The sequence below is a fragment of the Cervus canadensis genome, chromosome 20 (assembly GCF_019320065.1).
Source record: "Cervus canadensis isolate Bull #8, Minnesota chromosome 20, ASM1932006v1, whole genome shotgun sequence".
Lineage (NCBI taxonomy): Eukaryota > Metazoa > Chordata > Mammalia > Artiodactyla > Cervidae > Cervus > Cervus canadensis.
This window is the reverse complement of record NC_057405.1, coordinates 56,818,675-56,844,461: the sequence shown is the minus strand read 5'-3', so window position 1 is coordinate 56,844,461 and position 25,787 is coordinate 56,818,675. Positions and strand designations below refer to the sequence as shown.

General features: G+C 39.1%; 1 protein-coding gene across 6 annotated transcripts in view; it reads right to left on the bottom strand.

The window, feature by feature from the left end:
* Positions 1-25,292, bottom strand: part of AFG1L (AFG1 like ATPase) — a 189,356-nt gene extending 164,064 nt beyond the window's left edge. For 2 of the 6 annotated variants that reach the window (XM_043439634.1, XM_043439638.1), the window contains exon 1: positions 24,977-25,233. In XM_043439634.1, coding sequence (XP_043295569.1) covers positions 24,977-25,112 — 136 coding nt within the window. In that variant the 5' untranslated portion in view covers positions 25,113-25,233. Of the gene's footprint in view, positions 1-24,976 lie in introns of all 6 variants that reach the window. The other 4 variants (XR_006263997.1, XM_043439635.1, XM_043439637.1 and 1 more) reach the window with 4 other exon arrangements.
* Between the last annotated feature and the right edge of the window lie 495 nt (positions 25,293-25,787).

Here is a 25,787-nt window from a genome sequence, read left to right as displayed (position 1 = left end):
TCCCAGAGGAATCGGGTGGAGAGGGAGGTGGGAGGCGGGATCAGGATGGGGAATACGTGTAAATCTATGGCTGATTCATATCAATGTATGACCAAAACCACTTGAAATGTTGTGAAGTAATTAGCCCCAACTAATAAAAAAATTAAAAAAAAAAAAAAAAAAAAAAAAAAAAAAAAAAAAACACATTTTGGGGACTTCTCTGGTGGTCCAGTGATTAAGCCTCTGTGTTCCCAGAGCAGGGGGCCTGGCTGGATCCCTGGTTAGGGAACTAGATCTCACATGCTACAACTAAGACTCAGAGCAGCCAAATAAATAAATAATTTTTTTAAAAACATACACATTTTGGACAATAAATATATAAATGATTGACTCAATTTAATAAACCCCAAACTCACAACCTATCCCTATAACCCCTCTTCCAGGATGCCTTTGTGACCCCAGGGACTGTGGGCTCCTCTGTCCATGGGATTTTCCAGGCAAGAATACTGGAGTGGGTTGCCATACCCTCCTTCAGGAGATCTTCCCAACCCAGGGATTGAACCCAGGTCTCCCGCATTGCAGGTGGATTCTTTACTGTCTGAATCACCAGGGAAGCCCTCTAGGAAGCCTAGCCACCTCTAGAGTGCCAGCTTAACCTCCACTCCATTGAACGCCACCAAGGTTCATCGCATTCTTCCCCACAGCAGAGGTGGTGCCTTTCTTTGCATTAGGCCTAAATCTGGTTCTTTAATACCAAGGCACAGACTTAGACACTAGTCGCAAAGGGTTTTCTATTGCCTCTTTATTCCCTATCCAAAATAACACAGCATTCAGATGTTACCATGTTGAATTCAGTTCTCTGCTTACAAGATTCCTTCTCCTTTTCCATTACCTTTAGGTTGAACACAAAGAGCTGAGAGACAGGAAGAGTGTTTCAAAGCAGGGAGGTGTGTTCATCCTTTTTTTAGCTTCTCGAGGAAGAAAACTGATTATCTGTGGTAAGGTCCAGTTATAACTCCATTCCTTATTTGGGGCAGGTTCAAGCTGGCACATTTTTAGATAAAGATTTTGCAAGGGTATTTTGCCAGAGTTTTTCTTGTTTCATTGAATACCATGTTCCCTTTGTTTCAATAATATGAAAATTACTTAATTTAGGAAAAAAAGTAAGTCACAACATTATTTTCATCTTTTTCTAAGAAAGGAAAAAAAATCCTTAAATACACTGTGACTGTTGAGGATAGGGCAGGGCTATCCCCTAATAACTGTTCTCCCTTTCTAAATAGGGGTTTTAGCCGGGTACAAGTCAGCCCAGTAAAATATTCCATACCCCGGGTCTCTCTGGCAGCTAGGATGGCCACGTGACCGATGGGCCGTAAGCTGAGATGTGTGTGCTCTGCTCCGGAGCACTTAAAGGGAAAGGGCAGATTCCCTCCTCTCTTTCCCTGCCCCCTCTGTCTAGAAAGAAAGTGCCACGGCTGCAGCTGGAAGGGCCAACCTGGCAAAGGAGAGCACACAGAATGCTGAGCGCAGCAGAGCAGAGTTCCCCAACAGTGCTGTGCTGCCAACACAGCTCTGGACCACCTGCCTGGATTTTTATGTAAAATAAACGTCTATCTTGCTTTTCAAGCAGTGTATTTTGGGGTCTCTTTGTTACAAAGGCCTAAATTGCACCCTAACTAATACATGGGGCTTACAGCCTGCAATAGAGAACCAAACTAAGGGTCTCCCGGGATCCTAGGCCTCGTAGGACCAAGGACAAGATTTGGGTTCATGCTGAAGCTGAAGGCACAGGTTGAGAGTTTCCGCAGAGGTTTCCAGCAATTTGAGATGTTTACCAGGGTGGTATAAGAAATATACTTGCAGTTGGTCCACAGTCCCTGACACAGAGCTCATAAAATCCTTGGAATTTCCTAAGTGATAGAGCATCTTTTGGTATTCATAATGAGCCTCTTTCCATCACACTTATGCTAATGAACTCAGGGAAGGTCCTGAAAATAGTCTCAGGACAGGGCTGGTTCCCAGAAAGACCAAGTGTTTAAAAAGTTGGAACTTTCAGTCCTATCCACCAACCTATGAGGGCAAGGGAGGCTGGAGGTTAAACTCTATAAACACTCTTGAACAATAAGATTTGGAGAGCATCCAGGATGGTGAACACATCAAGGGAAGGTGACGTACCCGGCGAGGGCATGGAAGCCCCATCCCTTGCCCTGTGCATCCCTTCCAATTGCCTGTTCCTGAGTTGAACAGACCCTTTGTAACAAATTGATAAACATTTAAAGTGTTTGTTTCTGAGTTCTATGACCATTACTAAAAAATTATCTAACTTAGCTAATTATCAACCCCCTGAACTTGAATTCAGCAACGCAGAAGGGTGGGAAGCAGGGCAGCACAGTTGCAGCTGGCCTCTGAAGTGGAGCCATTTGTATGGGATTGGCCCTTTAACATGTGGGAGCTGATGCTACTACCTTCAGGTAGATAGTGTCAGAATTGGAATTGGTGGATACCCAGTAGTATTGGAGGGTTTGAGACTCTCACAACCAGGGAAAATGCTCTTTTCCTCTTCCTGGAATCAACTAAGTAAAATAACCTAAGATAATGCTAATCTCCTTCTCTATCCCCAAACCCCTTCCCCAGACCGCAACCAGGTCCTCAGACAATCATCAATGCTACCCAATTTTCTGTGTGTATGTTAGTCACTCAGTTGTGTCTGACTCTTTGCAACTCCATGGACTGTAGCCCACCAGGCTCCTCCATCCATGGGATTTTTCCAGGCAAGAATACTAGAGTGGATTGCCATTTCTCTCTCCAGGGGATCTTCCCAACCCAGGGATCAAACTCAAGTCTCTCACACTGCAGGCAGACTCTACTCTGAGCCATCAGAGAAGCTCTTTACCCAATTTTATATCCTAAAGCCTCTCTAATCCATTCCCTCCTCCTTCTTCATATAACCACTCCAGCCAAAGCTCTTAATTATCTCTGGCTTGGTCTCCTGGCCTCTGATCATCTCCAGCCTCAAATTTATCTTGACCACAATCTCTTAAAAAAACATCTTCCATCAACAACAGAAATGATCCTGTTAAAGTCCAAATGTGATTTTATCAATATTTGGCTTAAAATTCATCTCATTGTTTAAAGGAGTGATTTTCAAATGTAATTTTAATAGCAGCACCTTTTTTACACACAAAACCTTTCATCGGATCCTAAATTTACTTAAGAGAAAAGAAGAAGGGGTAACAAAGTCCCATCCTCTCCATATCTCTCTCATTCTCACACCCATATCCCTTCATTTCCAAAGTAGCCCGTAAGGCCTCTTCCCTACCTTATAGGATCACATTAAGTAAGAACAGTGCACAGAAAAGAGTTAACACAGTAGGCCTCAGACTGCAGAGCTTAGAAATGCCTGCTTGCAAAAGTGGGGCCTTGACTGGCAGCTTGAATTCCCAGAGGGTTCCCATCAATCCCAGAAATAGTAAGAGTGACTCACTGTGCCTAAATGTTTATATTACATACAAGCAATATGGTTTATGCTGAACACCTAGTTTACCTTCTACAAGTCTGGAATTTTGGCACAGCCTAGGCAGAGGATGAGATGGCTGGATGGCATCACCGACTCAATGGGCATGAGTTTGAGTAAACTCCGGGAGTTTGTGATGGACAGGGAGGCCTGGCGTGCTGCGATTCATGGGGTCGCAAAGAGTCGGACATGACTGAGCGACTGAACTGAAGCAGAGTACATCATGAGAAATGCTGGGCTGGAAGAAGCACAAGCTGGAATCAAGATTGCCGGGAGAAATATCAATAACCTCAGATATGCAGATGACACCACCCTTATGGCAGAAAGTGAAGAGGAACTAAAAAGCCTCTTGATGAAAGTGACAGAGGAGAGTGAAAAAGTTGGCTTAAAGCTCAACATTCAGAAAACTAAGATCATGGCATCTGGTCCCATAACTTCATGGGAAATAGATGAGGAGACAGTGGAAACAGTGGCAGACTTTATTTTTGGGGGCTCCAAAATCACTGCAGATGGTGATTGCAGCCGTGAAATTAAAAGACGCTTACTCCTTGGAAGGAAAGTTATGACCAACCTAGATAACATATTAAAAAGCAGAGACATTACTTTGCCAACAAAGGTCCATCTAGTCAAGGCTATGGCTTTTCCAGTGGTCATGTATGGATGTGAGAGTTGGACTGTGAAGAAAGTTGAGCACTGAAGAATTGATGCTTTTGAACTGTGGTGTTGGAGAAGACTCTTGAGAGTTCCTTGGACTGTAAGGAGGTCCAACCAGTCCATCCTAAAGGAGATCAGTCCTGGATGTTCACTGGAAGGACTGATGCTAAAGCTGAAACTCCAATACTTTGGCCACCTCATGTGAAGAGCTGACTCATTGGAAAAGACCCTGATGCTGGGAGGGGTTGGGGGCAGGAGGAGAAGGGGACGACAGAGGATGAGATGGCTGGATGGCATCACAGACTCAATGGACATGAGTTTGAGTAAACTCCGGGAGTTAGTGATGGACAGGGAGGCCTGGAGTGCTGCGATTCATGGGGTCGCAAAGAGTTGGACACGACTGAGCGACTGAACTGAACTGAGGCAGAGGGTGGGCTTCCCAGGTGGCACTAGTAGTAAAGAACCCACCTGCCAATGCAGGAGGCATAAGAGATGCAGGTTTAATCCCTGGGTAGGGAAGATCCCCTGACGGAGATCATGGCAACCCACTCCAGTATTCTTGCCCATGGAAAGAGGAGCCTGGCGGGCTACAGTCCATAGGGCTGCAGAATCAGACACGACTATAGCAACTAAGCACGCATGCATGGACAGGGAGAGGGTGTGTCCATAACTACCACTCAACCCTAGGCCTTGAGTCTCTAAAGAATCTTCCTAATAGACAACATTTCACACCTGTTGTCAAAGTTGCTAGAGGTATTAAGCATGTTCTGTTTGATTCCACTGAGAGAATATGCTTATAAGCTTCTAATTTTTTCCCAAACCTTCCCCCACATGCCTTTTCCCTTTGCTGATTGTGCTTTGTATCCTTTCACTATAATAAATGGTAGCCTTGAGTACAACTATATGCTGAGTCCTCTGGGTCTTTTAGTAAATCACCAGAGGGTAGTCTTAAGGGGATCCCCAACACAGATGGTGTTCTCATTCTGAGGTTCAAAGAATCAATAAACACAGAAAAAGCATTTGACAAAAACTAACACCCATTCATGATAAGAACTCTCAGTAAGCTAAGAATAGAGGGAAATTCCTTATCTTGATAAAGAAAATCTACAAAAACCCTACAGCTAAAAATATACTTCACGGTAATAGCCTAGAAGTTTCCCACTAAGATCAAGAACAAGGAAAGGATGTCCCCTCTCTTCACTCCATATCAACACAGTATTAAATAATGCCATAAGACAAGAAGAGGAAATAAAAGGTATGCAGATTGAAAAGGAAGAAATAAAATGTTCTGTTGCCAAATGACATGACTGTCTATATAGAAAATACAAAAGAAACAACAAAATAAGACTCCTAGGACTAACAAGCAATTCCGGTAAGGTTATAAGATACAAGGTTAATATACAAAAGTCAAGCACTTTCATATATGCCCACAGTGAACAGTGGAATGTAAAATTAAAAGCAATAGCATTTAAGGACTTCCCTGGTGGCCCAGTGGCTAAGATTCTCCACTCCCAATACAAGGAGCCCAGGTTCAATTCCTGGTCATGGAACTAGACCCCCCATGCCACAACTAAAGATTCCCACACACCTCAATGTAAGATCAAAGATCTTGTGTGCCACAACTAAGACCAGCACAGCTGAATTAATAAATTTTTTTTAATACCACTTACATTAGCACTCCCCAAAATTAAATACTAAGGTGTAAATCTAACAAAATATGTAAAAGATCTATATGCAGAAAATGACAGAACGCTGATGAACAAAATCAAAGAACTTAAAAATGGAGAAATATTCTATGCTCAAGGGTAGACTAAATATTGTCAACATGTCATTTCTTTCCAACTTGATCTACAGATTCGACGGAATCTCAATTAAAATTCTGGCAAGTTATTTTGTGGATACTGACAAAATAATTCTAAAGTTTAAATGAAGAAGCAAGAGAGACCCAAAATAACCAACACTATACCAATGGAGAAGAACAAAATTGGAGGACTGACACTACCCAACTTCAAGACTTACTATAAAGCTACAATAATCATGATAGCACTGTATTGACAAAAGAATAGACAAACAGATCAATAAAACAGAATAGAGAGTCCAAAAATATAGCCACATAATATAGCCAATTAATTTTGACAGAGGAATGGTAACACAGTGGAGCAAAGATAATCTTTTCAATAAATGATGCTGGGACAACAGCACAACCACATACAAAAAAGTGAATCTAAACACAGACCTTACACCTCACAAAAATCAACTCAAATTGCATCATAGGGGGACTTCCTCGGTGGTCCAGTGACTAAGACTCTGCACTCCCAATGCAGGGGGGCCCAGCTTCGATCCCTAGTCAGGGAACTAGATACCACATGCCACAATCAAGAGTTCATATGCTGCAACTAAGACCAGGTGCAGCAAAATAAATAAATATTTTTTTTTTAAAAATGCATCATAGGACTAATTGTAAAAAACCAAACTATAAAACTCTTAGAAGATATCATGCGAGAAATACAGGCAAAACCTAGATGATCTTGGGTACCATTTTAACTTTTTAGATACAATACCAAAGGTACAATTCATGAGAGAAATCATTGATAAGCTAGACTTAATTAAAAACTTCAGTTCTGCAAAAGACAATGTCATGGTCTAGTAAGAAGACAAGCCACAGACTGGGAGAAAATACTTGCCAAAGATCCATCTGACAAAAGACTATTTTCCAAAACACACAAAGAACTCTAAAAACTCACTAGAAAACAATCTGATTAAAAACTGGGCTAAAACCTTTAACAGAAACCTCACCAAAGATACACATATGACATAGAAGTGTATGAAAAGATCACATCATATGCCATCACAGAAATGCAAATTAAAAGAACAATGAGATACTACTACACGCCTATTAGAATGGCCAAAATCCAGAACACTGACAAATGCTGGCCAGGATGTGGAGCAATAGGACCTCTCTTTCTTGATGTGCATGCAAAATGGTATAGCCACTTTAAAAGACAATTTGGCAGTTTGTTACAAAACTAAACATACTCTTATCATACAATCCAACTATTATGCTCCTTGGTATTTACCCACAGAAGCTGGAAACTTATGTCTACAAAAAACCTGCACACATATATCTATAGCATCTTTATTCTTATGATTCATCTTTATTCTTATGGCAATCATTTGCTATATCTTGGAAGCAACCAAGATGTCCTTCAGAAGGAGAATGGATAAATAAACTGGCACACCCTGAAAATGGAATATTATTCAGCACTAAAAAAGAAATGAACTATGGAAAACAGTGTGGAGATTTCTTAAAAAACTGGAAATAGAACTGCCATATGACCCAGCAATCCCACTTCTGGGCATACACACTGAGGAAACCAGATCTGAAAGATACACGTGCACCCCAATGTTCATCGCAGCACTGTTTATAATAGCCAGGACATGGAAGCAACCTAGATGCCCATCAGCAGATGAATGGATAAGGAAGCTGTGGTACATATACACCATGGAATATTACTCAGCCATTAAAAAGAATTCATTTGAACCAGTCCTAATGAGATGGATGAAGCTGGAGCCCATTATACAGAGTGAAGTAAGCCAGAAAGATAAAGAACATTTCAGCATACTAACACATATATATGGAATTTAGAAAGATGGTAACGATAACCCTATATGCAAAACAGAAAAAGAGACACAGAATACAGAACAGACTTTTGAACTCTGTGGGAGAATGTGGGGGTGGGATATTTCAAAAGAACAGCATGTATACTATCTATGGTGAAACAGATCACCAGCCCAGGTGGGATGCATGAGACAAGTGCTCGGGCCTGGTGCACTGGGAAGACCCAGAGGAGTCTGGTGGAGAGGGAGGTGGGAGGGGGGATCGGGATGGGGAATACGTGTAAATCTATGGCTGATTCATATCAATGTTATGACAAAACCCACTGTAAAAAATAATAATAAAAAAAAAAAAAAGAAATGAGCCTATCAAGCCATGAAAACACATTAAAAAAAAAAAGTAAAAGCACATAACTAAGTGAAAGATCAATTTGAAAAAGCTATATACTGTAAGGTCCTATATCCTAATTATATAACAACAACATTCTAGAAAAGGCAAAACTATGAAGATATGAAGAAGATGAAGATAGTAAAAAGATCAGTGGTAGAAAAAGGAAGCAAGTAGATAGGAAGAAGATGTGAATAGGCAGAACACAAAGGATTTTTAGGGTAGTGAAAATACCTTAAAATACACTATACAGATGGATACATGTCATTATACATTTGTCCATATTCGTGACTGTACCACACCAAGAGTGAACCCTACTGTAAACTACGGACTTTGGACGATGATGCTGTGTCAGTGGAGGTTCATCAACTGTAACAAAGGTACCTCTCTGGATGGGACAGAGATAATGGGGACATGTTGAGGGGCAGGCAGGGGGTATTTGGCAAATCTCTGTACCTTTCTCTGAATTTTGCTGTGAACCTAAAACTGCTCTAAAAAAATAATAAAGTCTTTTTAAAAAGAAACAGAATCAGTCAGGCAAGATGCTCAAGGCTGAAAGATTGGCCAGCTTAGGCCTGGATAGCAGCTGTATAAATTGAAACACAAAAGACTTCTCAAAAGCTGCACTAAATTAAATCTGTTACTACATCAGTGTACACAAATTATGTGATGCTGCTGCCATATTATTTTGATTTGTATTAATTTGCCTTATTGTACTCCAAATGGACAGTGGGAAAATGCCATTCTGAAGACCCACACACTAATCCACAAACATAAATGGGAGATTTTAGAGGCAAAAAAAAAAATTTAAACTGTTTTAATACCTCACTTTTCTACCTTATTTCACTACTCTCTAAACTAAGTTTTAGGAAGATTCTACTATACTCCATTGCCCACCTGCTATAAGATTTAGTCAATATTATGATATTTTAGCATCTGAATAATCTATTATAATTTTCTAAAGCTTACTCTAACAATTAGATCCATTTTTCTCCCTAAGGAAAATAAATTAGTTTCCCCAGGCTTTAACAGGTTTATTTGTTATTACTTCAGCTACCCCTCCACCAACTTTTTTTTTTAATGAACATAAGTTTAAGATTCTACTGTCTTCATAAAAAAATAAAAGATGAAGCTTAGGACTAGACCACTTAGCCGTCTTACCTCCTCCCAGTTCAAAATGCTTGCAGGCCTTAAGAGTCAGCACTCTCTAAATTTGCAGCACTTTCTAGGCTCCATGAATTCAAGCCTCAGCACAATCACCTTTTGTAATTTTAGCCTTTTTTCCAGAAAAGCAGCTCAGTCTGCCCATCATAGCCTCTCTGCTTCCTGTCATAAGACCACTTTTCCTGGGCATTCAAAGAATCCTTGCCCTTCTTGTCCTGTGTCACTTTGTGGATTTAATGCTTGGCACACTTCCTACAAAAATCCAGCAAGTTTTAAGAACATAAATCACGTCTGTTTGTTGCGGAGGCACTACTGGCAGGAAAAGAAGGGAGTTCCCCCAATATTTAAGATTTCATCTTAAAACAGAGATTTAGAATAAAAAAAATTCTTAAGTTCTGCACTCTTAAAGTCTATGCTAACATGTTCCCCTTAAATAATCTCATTGCATTAATAGTATAAACCACAATTACGCTCTTTGGGGGCTTCCCAGGTGGCTCTGTGGTAAAGAATCCACCAAGGAGAAGCAAGAGGCACATGTTCAATCCCTGGGTCCAAAAGATCCCCTAGAGGAGGGCGTGGCAACCCATTCTAGTATTCTTGCCTGGAAAATCCCATGAACAGGAGGAGCCTGGCAGGCTACAGGCCATGGGGTCACAAAGAGTAGGATACACCTGAGCGACTGCGCACACATGCACTCATGCTCTTCTTTTATTTTTTTTACTCATGCTCTTCTTAATGGCACATAATAACTCAAAAGGCAGAAAGAAGAGGCAATTCGACAGTACAACTGTTAAGAAATTACAAAAAGGCAAATTGATGCAAACAGCCCTAACAAGAATTGTTATATACACATGGGTTGTTTTTTTGTATTTTTTTAAATAAGGTCTTGCCTAAGGGTCATGACAGGCGGCCAGTGAATGGCGGGGTGGGTCTGAGAGCTTTCTGAAATTAAAAGTATCTGTGTGCATGTTTGTGCATTTTTCTTGAGCTAAGATCTCTAAATATACTACAGATTCCTTCAGAATTTCAAACAAGTGAACAAAAACTGGTTAAGAATCACTGTTTTAAAAAGAATTGTCAAAATTTTGAGTTTAAAAGAAAATTCTATTAATAGCGGCTCACATTTATTGAGCACCTACAGTGTACTAGGGACTAGGTTAAGTAACTTCACATAATTAGTTGCTTTACTCTGCACAATAATCCTATTATAAAAATAACTAAAAACACCCAGAAATGAATCTGTTCGATTCATTCATTCACGTTTCTTGAGAACCAACTATGTAGCTCAGACACTATTCTTATCACCGGTGAAACTACACTTAAAAACAAATATCTTTCCTTGTGGAGACTTCCCTCCAGTCACGGGGAAGACAGACAAAAAATTAAATGAAGAAGCAACAAAGGATCATGTAATGATCAGTATACTGGTGAAAATAAAACTCAGTGATATCCTAGGACCTCTGACCTCCCCAGGGAGCTCAACAAAAGTAGAGAATTTTAGGCACCACCCCAGGGGTCTGAATCAAAATTTGCATTTTTAACAAAATATATAGGTGTTTCACATGCACACTGAAGTCTGAGAAGCACTATGCTAGGCAATGACTGAGGACTCCTATAGATTATTAAGAAAAGCCTTCCCTGTGGAAGTGACATAAGTTGACACCTAATATCCAAAGGAGTGGTCCTAAGGAAGAACTGGGAGAACTGCCCAGGAAGAGGAAAGAGCTCTGGCAAAACCTTAAAGTGAAAACGGAAATAAGCTTCACATTTTCAAGGAAAGAAGAGAAAGTTTACAAGGTGCAGTATGTTATAAAGTGAAGTTGGAAAGGAGAGAGAGGACCAGATCATGCAGGGTCTTACAAACCATGGTAAATAGCATAGAAGAATTTTTCTTTTCCCTTTTATTTTTATTTTTTCTTTTTTTTTCTTTTCCCTTCTAAAAAAAAAGGCAGAGAAACCAGTTAGGAAACTCTAACAACAGTACAGTTCAGAGATATCTATGATTTGGACCGGAGAGTTAGCATTGCAGGTTAAGTAAAGTGACCAAGATCATACGGATAGTAACAACAGCAGCAAAAATTGCCAACCTTTTAGTGAGTACTAAGTGCCAAGTACTTTTCTCAGTACTTTACACACTTCAAATCATTTAATCCTCGCAACCGCCTTTTGATGTAGGTACTAACATTATCCCTAACTTAAGGAAACTGACGCACAAAGGGACCAAGTAAGTAACTTGTCCATGGCCCCATAGCCAGGCAGTGGCACAGCCAGCATTCGCACCTACAGGTCCAGCAGGGAGGCAGGATGTTATGGCGGAAGGGGCATGGGCTCTGGAGTCACACCCTCCAGATTTATCTCCTGACTCCACCATTTCAACTCTGAATCATAGGAAGTTGGTCACAAGATCACAGTCCTAGCCAATGATGCTTAAGAGGAAGTCAACTTCTGCCAGAGTGTCTCCTGATACTCTTCAAAAGATGACTAGGACAGAAAATCATTCCTTCCTGCCTCTGTACTTTTATCTGTGAAATCAACATAACTGGACTACTACAAGTACCTTTAGAACATGAGAGAAAATGCAGCTGACACACGAGGACAATAATCTTGATATATGTTGTGATAGTTAATTTTATGTGTCAACTTGACCGGGCTGTGGAGTGCCAATACATTTGGTCAAACACTACTCTAGATGCATCTGTGAGGGTATTTCTGATAAAATTAACATTTGAAGCAGTAGACTGAGTAGACTGCTCTCCATTATGTGGGAGGGTGTCATCCAATCCTGAACAGAAGTCTGATCTTCCCCTGAATGAGCGGGAACTCCTTGAGCCTGGATGCCTTTAAGCGGTAACATTGGTTTTCTCCTGCCTTTAGACTCAAACTGAAATGTCGGTTCTTCCTGGGTCTTAAGCCTACCAATCTCTGGACTAGAACCACACTATTGGCACTCCTGGTCTCAGGCCTTTGGATTCAGATGGGAATTAACATCACCAACTCTCCTGGGTCTCCGGGTCTTCAGCATACTGACTGTAGATTGGCACTTGTCAACCTCCATAATTGCACGAGCTGATGATTTCTTATAATAAATCTCTTTCTAAATGTACATACATCCTATTGGTTGTCTCTGGAGAACCTTGACTAAAATATATGTCATAAGGCTTAACTGTGTTTCCATAGAGCTAGAATAATAATAGCAAAGGGGATGTGTGGTCTCTGTGCTCTTTGGGGCTTTAAACAGGAATGAATTTCAAATTCTGCACAAAGTAGATAGTTAAGAAAATCTTACAGATATTCTTTAGAGACTTAAGCAAAATAGTGGACCAGACTATTTCAACAAAAAGTAAGCATTTTTCTTTCAGAAATGTTATTTTACAGGTTTGTTTCACCCTTAAGGGTTTTCACTTGGTGGTAAATATTTTTGAAAACCCATCTCCAACATCAAAATCAGTAGAGATGTCATTTAATGTACAGAAATTTTACATACAACTTGTCAGTAAAGTGGTTCAGCTCAAAAACATACTGTGAAGAATTCTCAGCTCAGAAATATCCTGTGATTAAAGAATTGAAGATATGCAAGATAACACATGATCATACAAATTTAAAGAGTTTTCAAGGTAAAGAAAATTATCTTTTTGCATTATTCCTTCCTAGACAGCTATATGTCCAAAAATATTCAATAAAAATTTTGATGAGTCTGACTATTTCAAGACATCACATGTGTTTACTTCACTGGAATTAAGGACGTTATATAAAATCAATAGATTACAAGAGGTCTTTATGTAACCCAGAAAAGTTATATCCTTTATGTTCATTTAAAAACTTAAGATTTTCTTTGCAAAGCTTGGATTCATTTGAAAACTTATGAGAAAAAGAATCCTGAAAAGTAAAGAAAACACTAACAAATGCCTCCTACATAGCCAACGTACAGACAGCATGTTCTATATATTATCTTACTTCTCCAAAAAAAATCTAAGGTAGACATTGTTATTCCTTACAAATGAAGGAACTAAAACACTACAAAAAGTTAGAAAATGTTAAGTGAATGTGCAAGACAGGATCTCAAGCTAAATGACCCCAAACCACCAGGATGTTGCCCTCATTAAAATCTCTGTAACACTATAGATAAGTGAAGACTGTGCTCCCATTTATCGCAGCCAGGCAACAGAAAATCAAAACACAAACCTCTCTTAGGCCCTCTAATTTGAAGTACTCAAGCCTCCTGAGGCAACCATCAACCCACTCCTGGGTTTCCACCCTACTCAGGCCCAGCTAGAGCTCTGCCCTGCCTGCACTCTGGGGTCAACCTGCCTCTAATAAACGGTTCTCTTCCAAAACCCAGCAGCAGAAGCAGATTTTTTTTTTTTTTACTGAAGTATAGTTGGTTTACAATGCTGTTAGCTGCACAGCAAAGTGACTTAGTTACACATACATATATATATGCTTTTTTCAGATTTTGTTTCATTACAGACTATTATAAGAAATTGAATATAGTTACTGGTCCTTGTTGTTTACTCCTGATTTATCCCTCCTCCCTCCATTCCTCCTTGGTAACCATAAGTTTTTTTCCTATGTGTATGAATCAGCAGCTTTTTTACTAAAAGCCCAAAGTTGAAATCTTAGAGGAAATAAATTCCTTTCTATATAAATATAAAAGCTCTTATACTTCACACAACTGGCTCTTAAGAATTCTGACTAACTAGATTAATGTACACCTTTTTGAGTTTTGAGAACCAAGTGTTAACATATTTGGCACTAAATGAAGACCTAGCTCTCAAAAACAAAGAGGACACAAGTTAGGAGACAGACCAATGCTGGATCACAGTTGTGATTCAAAATGTGTTGACGTGCCACAAAACGGGATAAAAGTACCAAAAGGTGTAAATAGGTTCAAAAACTTAATTATACTGAAAAGAATCAATTGAAAACCTATTCAGCAGAAGAACTGAATAAGCAACAACAAATAAAGTAGCCACAGAGTATAAAGCTCTATACTAAAAACTTCAAACACAACCATCTAGACAGACACTGTAACTGCACTCAAAATGCCAACAGGGCACTGGGGAGATTTAAACAAGTGGATAAACAACTTTAATAAAGTGTGGTACCAAGTAAAGGGAAGAGAAGGATGCTGTGAGATCACAGAGCCAAAGCTAGTAACCTAGGCTAAGGAGGTTAAGTAAGGTTACTCAGGAAATGATGTTTCAATAGAGAGCAAAAAGAGAAACAGGAGTTAGCCAGGGAAAAATAGACAAAAGAGAAGGAGGTGTATCAGGCTGAGAGAAGGCTCTGATATACGAGAGGACAGTACACTAAAGAAAATGAAACAAGTTCAGTACTGAGCTAAAATATAAAAGGCACAGGGGGCAAGAATGAAGATACTAGAAAAATGTAAAGAAACCAGGTGACACAGGGCTTTACAATGGTAAATGTAAAAATAAATTCAAATAGTTTTTGAATTTAATACTGAAGGTACCAGGGAGCCACTTATGAGTTTTAAAGAACTTGGTGGCTTAATTACACCTCCACTTAGCAAAGGAGAAGGACGATGAGGTGTGCTGTGCTTCGCTGTTCAGTTGTGTCCGACTCTCTGCGAGCCCATGGACTGTGGCCCGCCAGGCTCCTCTGTCCACGGGGATTCTCCAGGCAAGGACACTGGAGTGGGTTGCGATGCCCTTCTCCAGGGGATCTTCCCAACCCAGGGATCGAACCCAGGTCTCCCATATTGCAGGCGGATTCTTTACTGTTTGAGTCACCAAAAAAGCCCAAGGAGAAGGATACTGGAAGACAGTTTAACAGCTTTATCCTTCTGACATATTAGGAATAACCTGTTGCAAATACAATAGGGGAAAAAAGGATCCCACTTACAATTAAGATTAAAAAGTCTAAAATAAAGAAGAGTCATATTAGCAATCAATCTGTAAGATCTGTGTGAAGAGAACTAAATTTTCAAAGGCATAAGTGAAAATTTGGAAAACTGGACACAATGTTATGGGAAAGAACACTGTCGATTCTTCACAACTTAATTTACAGATTAAATACAGTTCCATCAAATTGCAAATCCAACATCTTTAGAAAATCATGAAGATGTGAAGTAATGAGGAGGATCTTATCTACCAGATGAGAAAACAATTATAAAACACTGTGATCCAAAGATCAATGAACAGATATTCCAGAGTAGATATTCCAAAGCAAGTCTTCATGAAATAACTTAATATAGATAATAAAAAAGGAATGTATACCAAATCTTATCACTGTTCTTTTATCACCCAACTTGAAATTATTTCTTTGTTATTTACTTTATGTCTGTCTCTCTCAACTAGACTACAAGTCACAAGAGGGAAGGTAAAGGTCATTCAGCCTTGTCTGACTCTTTGCGACCAAATGGACTACATAGTCCTTGGAATTCTCCAGGCCAAAATAGTTCAGTGAGTAGCCCTTCCCTTCTCCAGGGAATTTTCCCAACCCAGGGATAGAATCCAGGTCTCCTGCACTGCAGGTGGATTCTTTACCAGCAGGAAAGCCAAAAGAGAAGATGTCATGTCTGTTTAATTCACTGTATACCTTGCACCTACAATGCCTGGCATATGATAGGCACAAAATAAATATTTGTTGAATAAATGAATTAAGCAATGGGAGCCAAGAGGTCATTCAACAAGTGACAGCTAGACAACTAGAACACAATAGAAAAGTTAATTTAGATTATCCCCTCATAGTACATACCAAAATACTTTCCAGACAGCTTTAAAATATAAATACATTAAAAATTTCAAGCCAAAAAAATAAAGTACAGGTGACTATCTTCCTAGTCCAGTGGTCTGCAAACTATGGCCAACAGGCCAAATGACTATGCCCATTTGTCTATTGTCTCTGGCTGTTTTCACAGTACCAGAGTTGAGTACAGTTGTTCCTCGGTATCTGCAGATTGGTTCAAGGAGCCCCTTCATATACCAAAATCCACAAATGCTCAAGTCCCTGATATAAAATGGTACAGTACAATAAATACAGTTGGCCCTCTACATCCGCAGATGTTCAACTCAAAAATAAGGATGGCCAACTATAGTTGCAACAGAGACCATGGCAGGCGAGGACAAAAGTATTACCTGACCCTTTCCAGAAAAAGGTTGCCAATCCCTGACTTATTCTCCTAACAGGTGTGGACTTTCTAAAACCAATACTGTCTGGACAATGACAATCATCTGTGAAACTCAGACTTAATGAATCCCAATTAAATCCCTGTAGTAATGGATCAAAAACATAACCCTAAGAGCTAAAATGATAAAGTGTTTAGAAGAAAGCATCATTGTAAATCTTCATGACCTTGGATTAGGCAATGATTTCTTAGTTATGAGACCAAAGGCAGAAGCGACCAAAGAAAAAATAAATTGGACTTCATCAAAATTAATACTTTTGTATACTAAAGGACATTACCAAGAAAGTGATGATACAACCCACAGAATGGAAGAAAACATTTGCAATCTATAATCTGACATAATTCATTAAGAAATAGAATCCAACAATTTCACCTATGTGTATTCCTCTGAAGGAAACAAAATCACTATCTCAAAAAAATAACTGCACCCCCACGTCCACTGTGTGCGTGCTCAGTCACTAAGGCATGTCCCACTCTTTGCCACCCCACGGACTGTAGCCTATCAGGCGCCTCTGTCCATTGCAGCATTATTTAAATAGCCAACACGTGAAAACAAGTGTAAATCAACATATGAAAGGATAAATCAACAGTAACATAAACCAGGGCGGTGACTGCCATTGTGAGTAAAAAACTTTGAGGGTACACAATGTGAGCCTTTGAGTACTACAGATGTTCTATTCTTGATTTGGGTTGTATTTACACAAATCTGTTTATAAAAATTTAGTAGGCTTTACAATTACTGCTTGTGTACTTTTCTAAGTGAATCATATACTTTAATAAGTATACTTAAAAAATAAAAATGAAGTTCACAGTAATTATCTTTCCTGTATTTTCTACTATGCACATGTAGTATTTTTATAATAAAAATAATTTACTTTTAATAGAAAAAAATAACTCATCAAGTAGAAACAAAGGAGACCTGTCTTAATAGCTCAAGGAGTCTTAAGGTGAGACATGAATATGACCTGGCCACCAAGTTAATGCAACAGGACAGAGAAAATGTAACCTAAAGTACTGTTCTGGCCAGAAATGTCCAAAGGAATACACTGATATGTGGACCACGTTTTCAGAGTGACATTCAGAAACCATACTATAGTCTCAGGAAGGGAAGTCCTTCAAGGATCTAGAAACCATAAGATTTCATAAGCATGTCATAAGATGTGACTGATAAGAGATGGCTGACACTGAGGGGAGAGTAACAACATCCCAGCACTTTGTGTCTAGCATACAGGTGGCACCAAGAAATATTTGCAGAATGAATGGGAGAAATATAAGTCTTTGATGTTTTAAAGGCTGTCAAATGGAATTGGGACAAGGAAATATGATTAAATGAATAAATGACTATATGAATTAATAAGATATATATCATCAGTCTTGATATACTTAGAACACTGCCATAAGAACAAAGAGAACTAGAGTTATATAAGCTGTCCCTGGGGAAAGAGTCACGATGAATGAGAAGTTACAGAAGAGCTCAAATCTCAGCCTATTAAAGTATTTTCTAGCAATTAGGGCTACCCAAAAATGAACAGAATGACTCAAAAAGAAACAATAAAGGCAGACAGTACATTCCCATCTGACATTTGACTATGTAACCCAGAGGTCCTCTTCAGCTCTAATATTCGATGATCCTATGAAATGTTATCATCATATCTTGCTGCACAGCAAATAATTAACAACTGGAGTTACTTTGAAAACAGTACCCATAAGCAGTATCTTACTAAATGAAGATATGTTACCTAAGTGACTTACCTGCATACTATAAATCAAATTTCAACAGCTTTCTTTGAAACATCATGATGAAAGCAGTAGCTCATATTTTCTAAGACCCTCTAGATATATTCAGAATATCCAGAGAAAAGGTAGTTAAATCCAGGATAACAACAACCATCCTGGTTATCTGTAGAGGCCCTCCACACAATCTTAGAAAAATCAAAATTGCATTTTCTAGAATTCAAAGCATTGAAATCAGACTGAGTCCTTTGCCATTGTTAATAAAAGTGAGTCTTCCCCCCAAATAAAAAAGGTTTTAGTAATTATACATAGAGTTGAGTTCGTCCTATTCCTTTTCACTGACTGGAATCCACCACCTCTACCATTTCAATATTACTATTTCAATTACTCCTGGCATAGCCCCATGCTTATATAACATTTCTTATGGTTTTCAAAGGATTTTGTCATACAATAACTTATTTGAGCCTCATAGATGACATTTGAGCCTCATGATGACATGTTAGTTAGGATGACTAATCTCATTTGACAGATGAGAAAAAGGAAATATCAAATTAAATGACTGATCCAGTACCAGAGGATGAAATCAAAATCACAATCTAGTCTTCCCAGGTTACATTTTATTATTCATCAGGTATCCCATATGTTCATTAGTCCTAAAACAGAACTGATCAGAACTCTTCTAAGTAATAGTTATGGAATAAAAGGAGCTTTACTTTTTCACAAAGAGAAAGAAGACTGTTGCCAAAAAGAACACATGCTTAGTTAAATGAAATCAAAACTATATGAGGAATTTAGATTTCCAGTTTAAAATGTTTACCCAACTGCTGTGAGAAAAATGCACAATCAGGAAAAGCACGTTTAATATTTCTAAAGGGTTGGATTAAAATTTCAGCTGTAAACTTCATTACTGTAATTAGATTTTTAATGCATATTTATTAAACATCCATTCAAATACTGTGTTCACAATTATTCATGAGTGTTTTGTACATTTATGTTGATTTTAACAAACTATAAACAGTGGCCACTGACCAGAAATGTTCTCCTACAATGACAGAAGCCCATACTAAGGTCATATGCAGCCTGTTTATGCTCTATTATGGTCTATTCATACGCAAAGAAAAATATTCAGCTGCTTTTCTGAAAACTGCAATGGTCATCAATGACCCAAAAAGTCAGATTTACCAGTGACACTAAAAGACCTATGTTTGATTCCGTGATGAATAAACAAAGTGCAGAATAGAAGAAAATCAAATCTTAATTAAACTCTTTCTTTAGAAAAACAACATAAGCCATCATCAAGGAATGCATCACAAGATGATTTACTTTATTTATAAATGGCTGATTTAGGGGCTTTAAAAGGGTGCTTTTGATTTAAATAGAAAAATTATGAAAATTGAAACTAAATGCTTGCCAGTTATCATTCTTTTCCTTTAGAAGCTAGTTAATCTTCAATCTGTCAATGTGTGTAACTTTACAAAAGGAAAAAAAATAGTACTTTAAATTTCATAACAAATCAGTAAAATACTGCCTAAAAATCTGAATAAAGCTATTCTGAAGTAATTATAGGCATGGCCTAGCATACTGAGTAACTCCTTAATATTCACTCTTTCCAAACACTATTTAATAATGAAATCTAAGGGATCTATTTTCTTTCAAACAATAAAGAAAAATAACATCTATTTGTTATGTTCATTTAAAAATTTTTACACACATATATAAAAGAATTTTTAAATGGAATCTATAGGGGTTATAATTAAGATATAAATTGCATTATGGAGCTTTGAAGTAACTAAGAGCTACATGTTCAGGCTTTAAAAATTGCTGAAAACAGGTGTACCTGATCAAGAACATGGACAGATAATGTGGAAAAGTATCTTTGAGGATGAGCTGAATGGAGAGAAGAAATAAGAAGGACAAGCAAGACAGTGAAAGAAGGTTATGAAAAAGATTCTAAAGATTAAAGTATGAGTTACCTCCAGCAGGGTATACACAGAAATGAGACCTCAACAGAGGACTTCAGGCAAGGAAGACAAAACACAGCAGGAAGAACATATTCAAAAGGCTCTTAAGAGAGAAAGTAGAACAAATCTTAGTCACTAGTCAGAGAAAATTATGAGAGGCCTAAGGAAACAGTGTGAGAGATAGTCAAGCTGAGGCTACATAACCTTCTGTCAATTTATAGAGCATATTAATGTACTGGTGCCAAGGCTGAACTATCCATTTCAAGACCATTGACAACTATTATTTCTGTAGCACTTTTGTGAAAAGACAAATCCAAAATAGTTAAATCCATTTAAACATTCACCATTCACTTAAAGAGAATGAAGATCATGAGGTAAAATGCAGTGCTAATCTACGGTAGATCAGTAATCTGCCTCTAGACTCCTAAAGTTCCTTTCTAATGGGTGCCACTCTTAAGTAAGTAAGTGAAAGTCAGTCGTGTTCGACTCTTTGAGACCCCATGGACTAAGACAGTTCATGGAATTCTCTAGGCCAGAATACTGGAGTGGGTAGCCTTTCCCTTCTCCAGGGTATCTTCCCAATCCTGGGATCAAACACGGGTCTCCTGCATTGCAGGCAGATTCTTTACCAGCTGAGCCACAAGGGAAGCCCAAGAATAATGGGGTGTGTAGCCAATCTCTTCTCCAGCGGATCTTCCCGACCCAGGAATCAAACTGGGGTCTCCTGCATTGCAGGTGGATTCTTTACCAACTGAGCTATCAAGGTAGCCGTGTTCAGAAGTTCCACTCTTGAACCCATTCTATTTCATCTGCCAACCCTCCACCCCAGAACTACATCTAGACACTAGCTATGCCATGTAGTGAGTTGTACTATGCTTTAAAAAAATTAACTCAAAGAAACCTGTTGTTGTTTAGTCACTTACAAAGTCGTGTCTGACTCTATTGCGACCCTATGGACTGCAGCATGCCAGGCTCCTCTGTCCATGGGATTTCCCAGGCAAGAATACTAGAGTGGGTTGCCATTTCCTTCTCCAGGGGATCTTCCCCACCTAGGGATCAAACTCACGTCTCCTGCACTGGCAGGTGGAATCTTTACCACTGAGCCGGCAGGGAAGCCCAAAGAAACCATTATCATGAAGTTAATCAGCCTCAGGAGGAGGCATGAACATTCTTTTCTAAAACAATAATAAATGTTAATAGAAATCCAAGAAAGATGAAGTTTCACACAGGGTATTCATCTAATTGGGTAATAAAAGTTCAAAGTCCATTTTCTTAATCACTAATCTATACCACCAATAAATAATACCAATTCAAATGGTTGAGTGCTACTCACAATAATACCTGATCAGGATCTCCAATGTGCATGTACTAAAAAAGAGATTGTGAGCTAAAGGTAAATATGAATCATCAGTTAAGAGAGAGATCTAAAAATATAACATTGAGATGCAGAAGGGCAGTATAATAATAAGAAATCACAAGATGTGACGCTCATATTCTCTCACCCCTATGAAACAAACAATTTCCAAGGCTAGCTTAAGTAAAACAGATATGCTGATTTTAAGTTCTAGAAAAATTAGAACCATTCTCCTCCTTGGTTTCTTTCCTATTACTCTATGACCTCTCTAACTGCTCCCTGACAAGGTCACGTTCTTTTGCTCATAAAATAAGTTTTCCTTAAGAAGTCATTCCTAGTCTTTCCTCCTTTTCATTCTACAAATATTACCAAGCTAGTTCTTCCATTCTCATGGCTCTCAGCACCTCCTATTTCCTTTCTTAGATGCATATCTCATATTTCCCACAACTAATTAGATTTATTTATCTGGAATTATCACTAATATCTCAAATTTAATATATCCAAAATGGAACCCCCCCTAAAATACCTCTGGCCTTACTTTTTGTTTGTTTAGTTTTCTTTGATAGATAGAATATGATGCCATTAAGTTGCCCAAACAAGGAAGCCCAAATTGACCTTAACTCTGCTCTTTCCTTGTCTCCCCGAGAGCCGCTTGATTTTACCAAAACAGTATCTCTGAACTCCCTCCTTTGCTGCCCTGCTCTCCATTTTTACCATTTTTACCAGTAATTCAGGCCCTAAGTCACTCTCCTAGAGAATCACCATGCTTCCAATATTCCCCCATCCAGGCATTCCTGATCTGTTTTTCAGGTGGCCCCAAGGATAATTATGCTAAAGTGGACCTGATCACTTCTCAAGAAATATTCAACAAAATCACCCTGAGCCCACATGTTTGCATATTACATAGGACTTTTCTAACCAGAATCTGGCCCACCTGCCAAGCTTCATCTCTACCTACTCCTCCTGAGGGACTATACGTACACCAATAAGTGCCAGTCACAAGTCACTTCTACACTTTTGCTTAAAAGCCCTTCTGTTTCCAAGCAAAGCTGCTTTCTTTTGTGTAGTTCTACAAGACTTCAGATGAGCCTAGATTATGATGGTGTTAATGTCCATCGTCTTGGTAAACAGGTAGTAAAACATAGTGGTTAAGTTTGTGCTTCTAGAGCAAAAATGCCTGGGTTCATATACCACTAAAGTGGTCAGACTATTTATCTACAAAATAGAGATAACAACAACTTTACATAAATAGCACAGGAAACTCTACTGAATATTCTGTAATAACTTATATGGGAAAAGAATCTGAAAAAGAATGAATATATGTATACGTGCAACTGAATCACTTTATACCTGAAACACAATGTTGTTAGTCAACTATATTCCAATATAAAATAAAAAATTTTAAAATATAAATGTAAACAGTAAATTACCCCACCAAAAAAAAAAAAATCAAGGATAGAAAACAAACTTAAATCAGATTCCAAATACTGAATAACATTTAACTTAAATTTTTTCTTTTACTTAAAGAAGGGGAGGGAGCAATTTTAGTTACAGTTAAATTGACTTCTACCCTAACTGCATTTTCATCAAATGTCCACATTCAAAACTGACTAAATCTTGAGTACAGGAGACAGTACGAGTTCAGGTTAATAGCATTGGCCTTAGGTTCAGATGTAAGTCCAAATACAGCCTTTACTTGAATCCATAAGTTCTGCCACTTAACTAGCCATGTAACTTTTGCAACCTTGGTTTTCTCATCCCAAAATAAGGATAATGAGAATTAAATAAGGTAAGGTATGTAGAAAGCATACTGTATGACCCCGAACAAACATCAGGTAAGTTTCATGTTATTACGATGTTCCTTAAATTCTAATTTTCATAAATTATGGTACATGCATAGAATGAAATTCTATTTTAACCATTTAAAATGTGAAGCAGTTCTACACGTATTGATGTGGAATGACTGCCAAGATATAGTATCAATACATGGGAAAAAAAAAAAAAGGCCAGAAAAGTATGTATAGTACATTACCACTTCTATTTTTCTTTACCACAGATATTTATAAATATATATGTGTATATATATGTACACACACACACACAGATATATATATACACACAGAGAATGTCTCTGCAAGAATACATAAGAAACAAGTATCAGTAGTTGCTTCTGGGAAGAAAAACTAAGTGGCTGTGGGACAGGGGTGGAAGAAAGTCAACATTTTACCAAATTCCTTTTTGTACCTTTTGAATTTTGTATTGTTTACTTCTAGTGTCTATTCTGCAAAAAAAAAAAAAAAATTTCTAAGTTTATATTATGATTGAAAAAACCTCATGCTACCAAAATATTCCATTATATAGTAAGTGTGCTAAGCCACTACACCCTATGGGCTGTAGTCCGCCAGGTTGCTCTGAGCATAGGATTCTCCAGGCAAGAATACTGGAGTGGGCTGCCATCTCCTCCAATACAGGAAGTGTATTATGCTAAACTTTACAATAAAACCTAAAGGGACTTAATCACAGTTCCAGTATTAATTTCAATTCTATTGTTGATAATAATCAAAGACTGATAGAGTTTTAGGTAAATTAGCCAATGAGAAACAATTTATTGAGATCTATGGCAAGAGTGGCCTGGAGATTTTTTTTTTTTTTTAAGTTATGTGGATGAGGGAGCAATAAGTATAACATCACTCAAAAAAAATATATATATATATATATAAGGCACCAAACATTGTGCTAAGTTCTGAGGAAACTGACATCTGGTCCTTGCCTTTGAGTAACCTGCAATTTAGTGGAAGTATATGAACAGAGCAGGAAAATTAGCACTCCTGTGGTGGGCTTGCTTACTTAAAATACAGGTTCATTCATTCACGAACACATAACAATTCGAATGAATGAATGGTGCAAGCCTGGTGACAAAATACACTTCGCTGAAGCCTCTAGCAACTTTAAAAGTACACGAAAACTCGATCCCTCAATCTGAGAATGCTTGTACACTTGCATTCCCGGTAATCCAGAGAGCTCGCGGAGCCTGCAGGTGTCAGAGGCTTGGCTTTTCATTACAGTCCCGGAATACCAGCCTGGAGACCTTGGGACTGCGACTGAGCAGGTTGGAAGAGTTCCCAGACCTCAAGCCTCCACTTGAATCCCTTCAAGCCAGGTACTCCCACACCTGGGCTTACAAAGTCTCAACTCTAACAGCCAGGGTCCGGAGGACAACAAACCCTGAGTCGACCCCTGACCCTCAAATGAAAAGTCATCCTGGGCCACCTCCCTCAGTGCTTAGGGCTCTTCCTGGAGCAGGCAATAATAGGAGAGCACGAGAGGGGGAAATCCCTCTGGAGGAAACCTCGAAAACTGTCAGCCAAAGCGGCAGTATATGGAGCTCGAGGAGGGTTGACTGCCCCGAGGCTTCCTGGGTCATAAGCAGTGGGCCCGGCTTACTCCAGACACAGTCACTAACCTTTACAAAGAGGGTTTCCAGGGGCGATGGCCGAAGGGGTGAGAGCAGCGGCCCAAGCCCTGCACCCAACACATCTCCCTCTCAGCCGGCTCTGCGTTAAGCGCAGGGTAACCAAGGGCGACCATGATGCCGCCATCTTGAGCTCCGTACCAGGGGAGGAAGAGGAAAACTTTATTGAAACCCAGAAGAGAGACGGTGGCACAGACAAACGTAGCCGGGTTCACGGAAGGCTCCGCCCGAGAGAATGAGCAGCGGAAGAACTCGACCTCTAGTAGCGAAGGGGCGGGCTGGCCTCCAATGCCCTTTGGATCCTTCCTGACAGAGCAAATCTGGACTACGACTCCCAGCATGCAGTGCGGCGGCACCGAGGGCGGGGCGGGCAGCTCAAGCCTGGTGAGAGGGACAATTGTCCACCCAGAGGCTGCAGCAGAGGATTCCAAAACACTTTCAAGGAGTTAGAACGTGATTACAGCTTGTATTCAAACAGCCATCCCCGAGCCTTTTAGGTTAGAGAACCTGACCGAGATTCCAAAACCTAAAGTGCAGGTGATCCACTGGCTCATATTTTGACGAAATATTGATGCTACCTTCCATAAATGGTAGCCCCAATTTATTTGCCTCCAGCATCCAGCTCATCTTCAGCAGAGTATCTGAAATGTGCTCCTACCACTTTTGCTTTCTGTATTTTAATGCCATAAATTATTTTTGATGTGGCGTACACTCAAATGTTTTTAAAGAACATGGGGCAATGTATGTAACATGGGAAAGCCAATGGCCCAAAATGAACGAGTGCATAGAGTGGCCGTGGGAC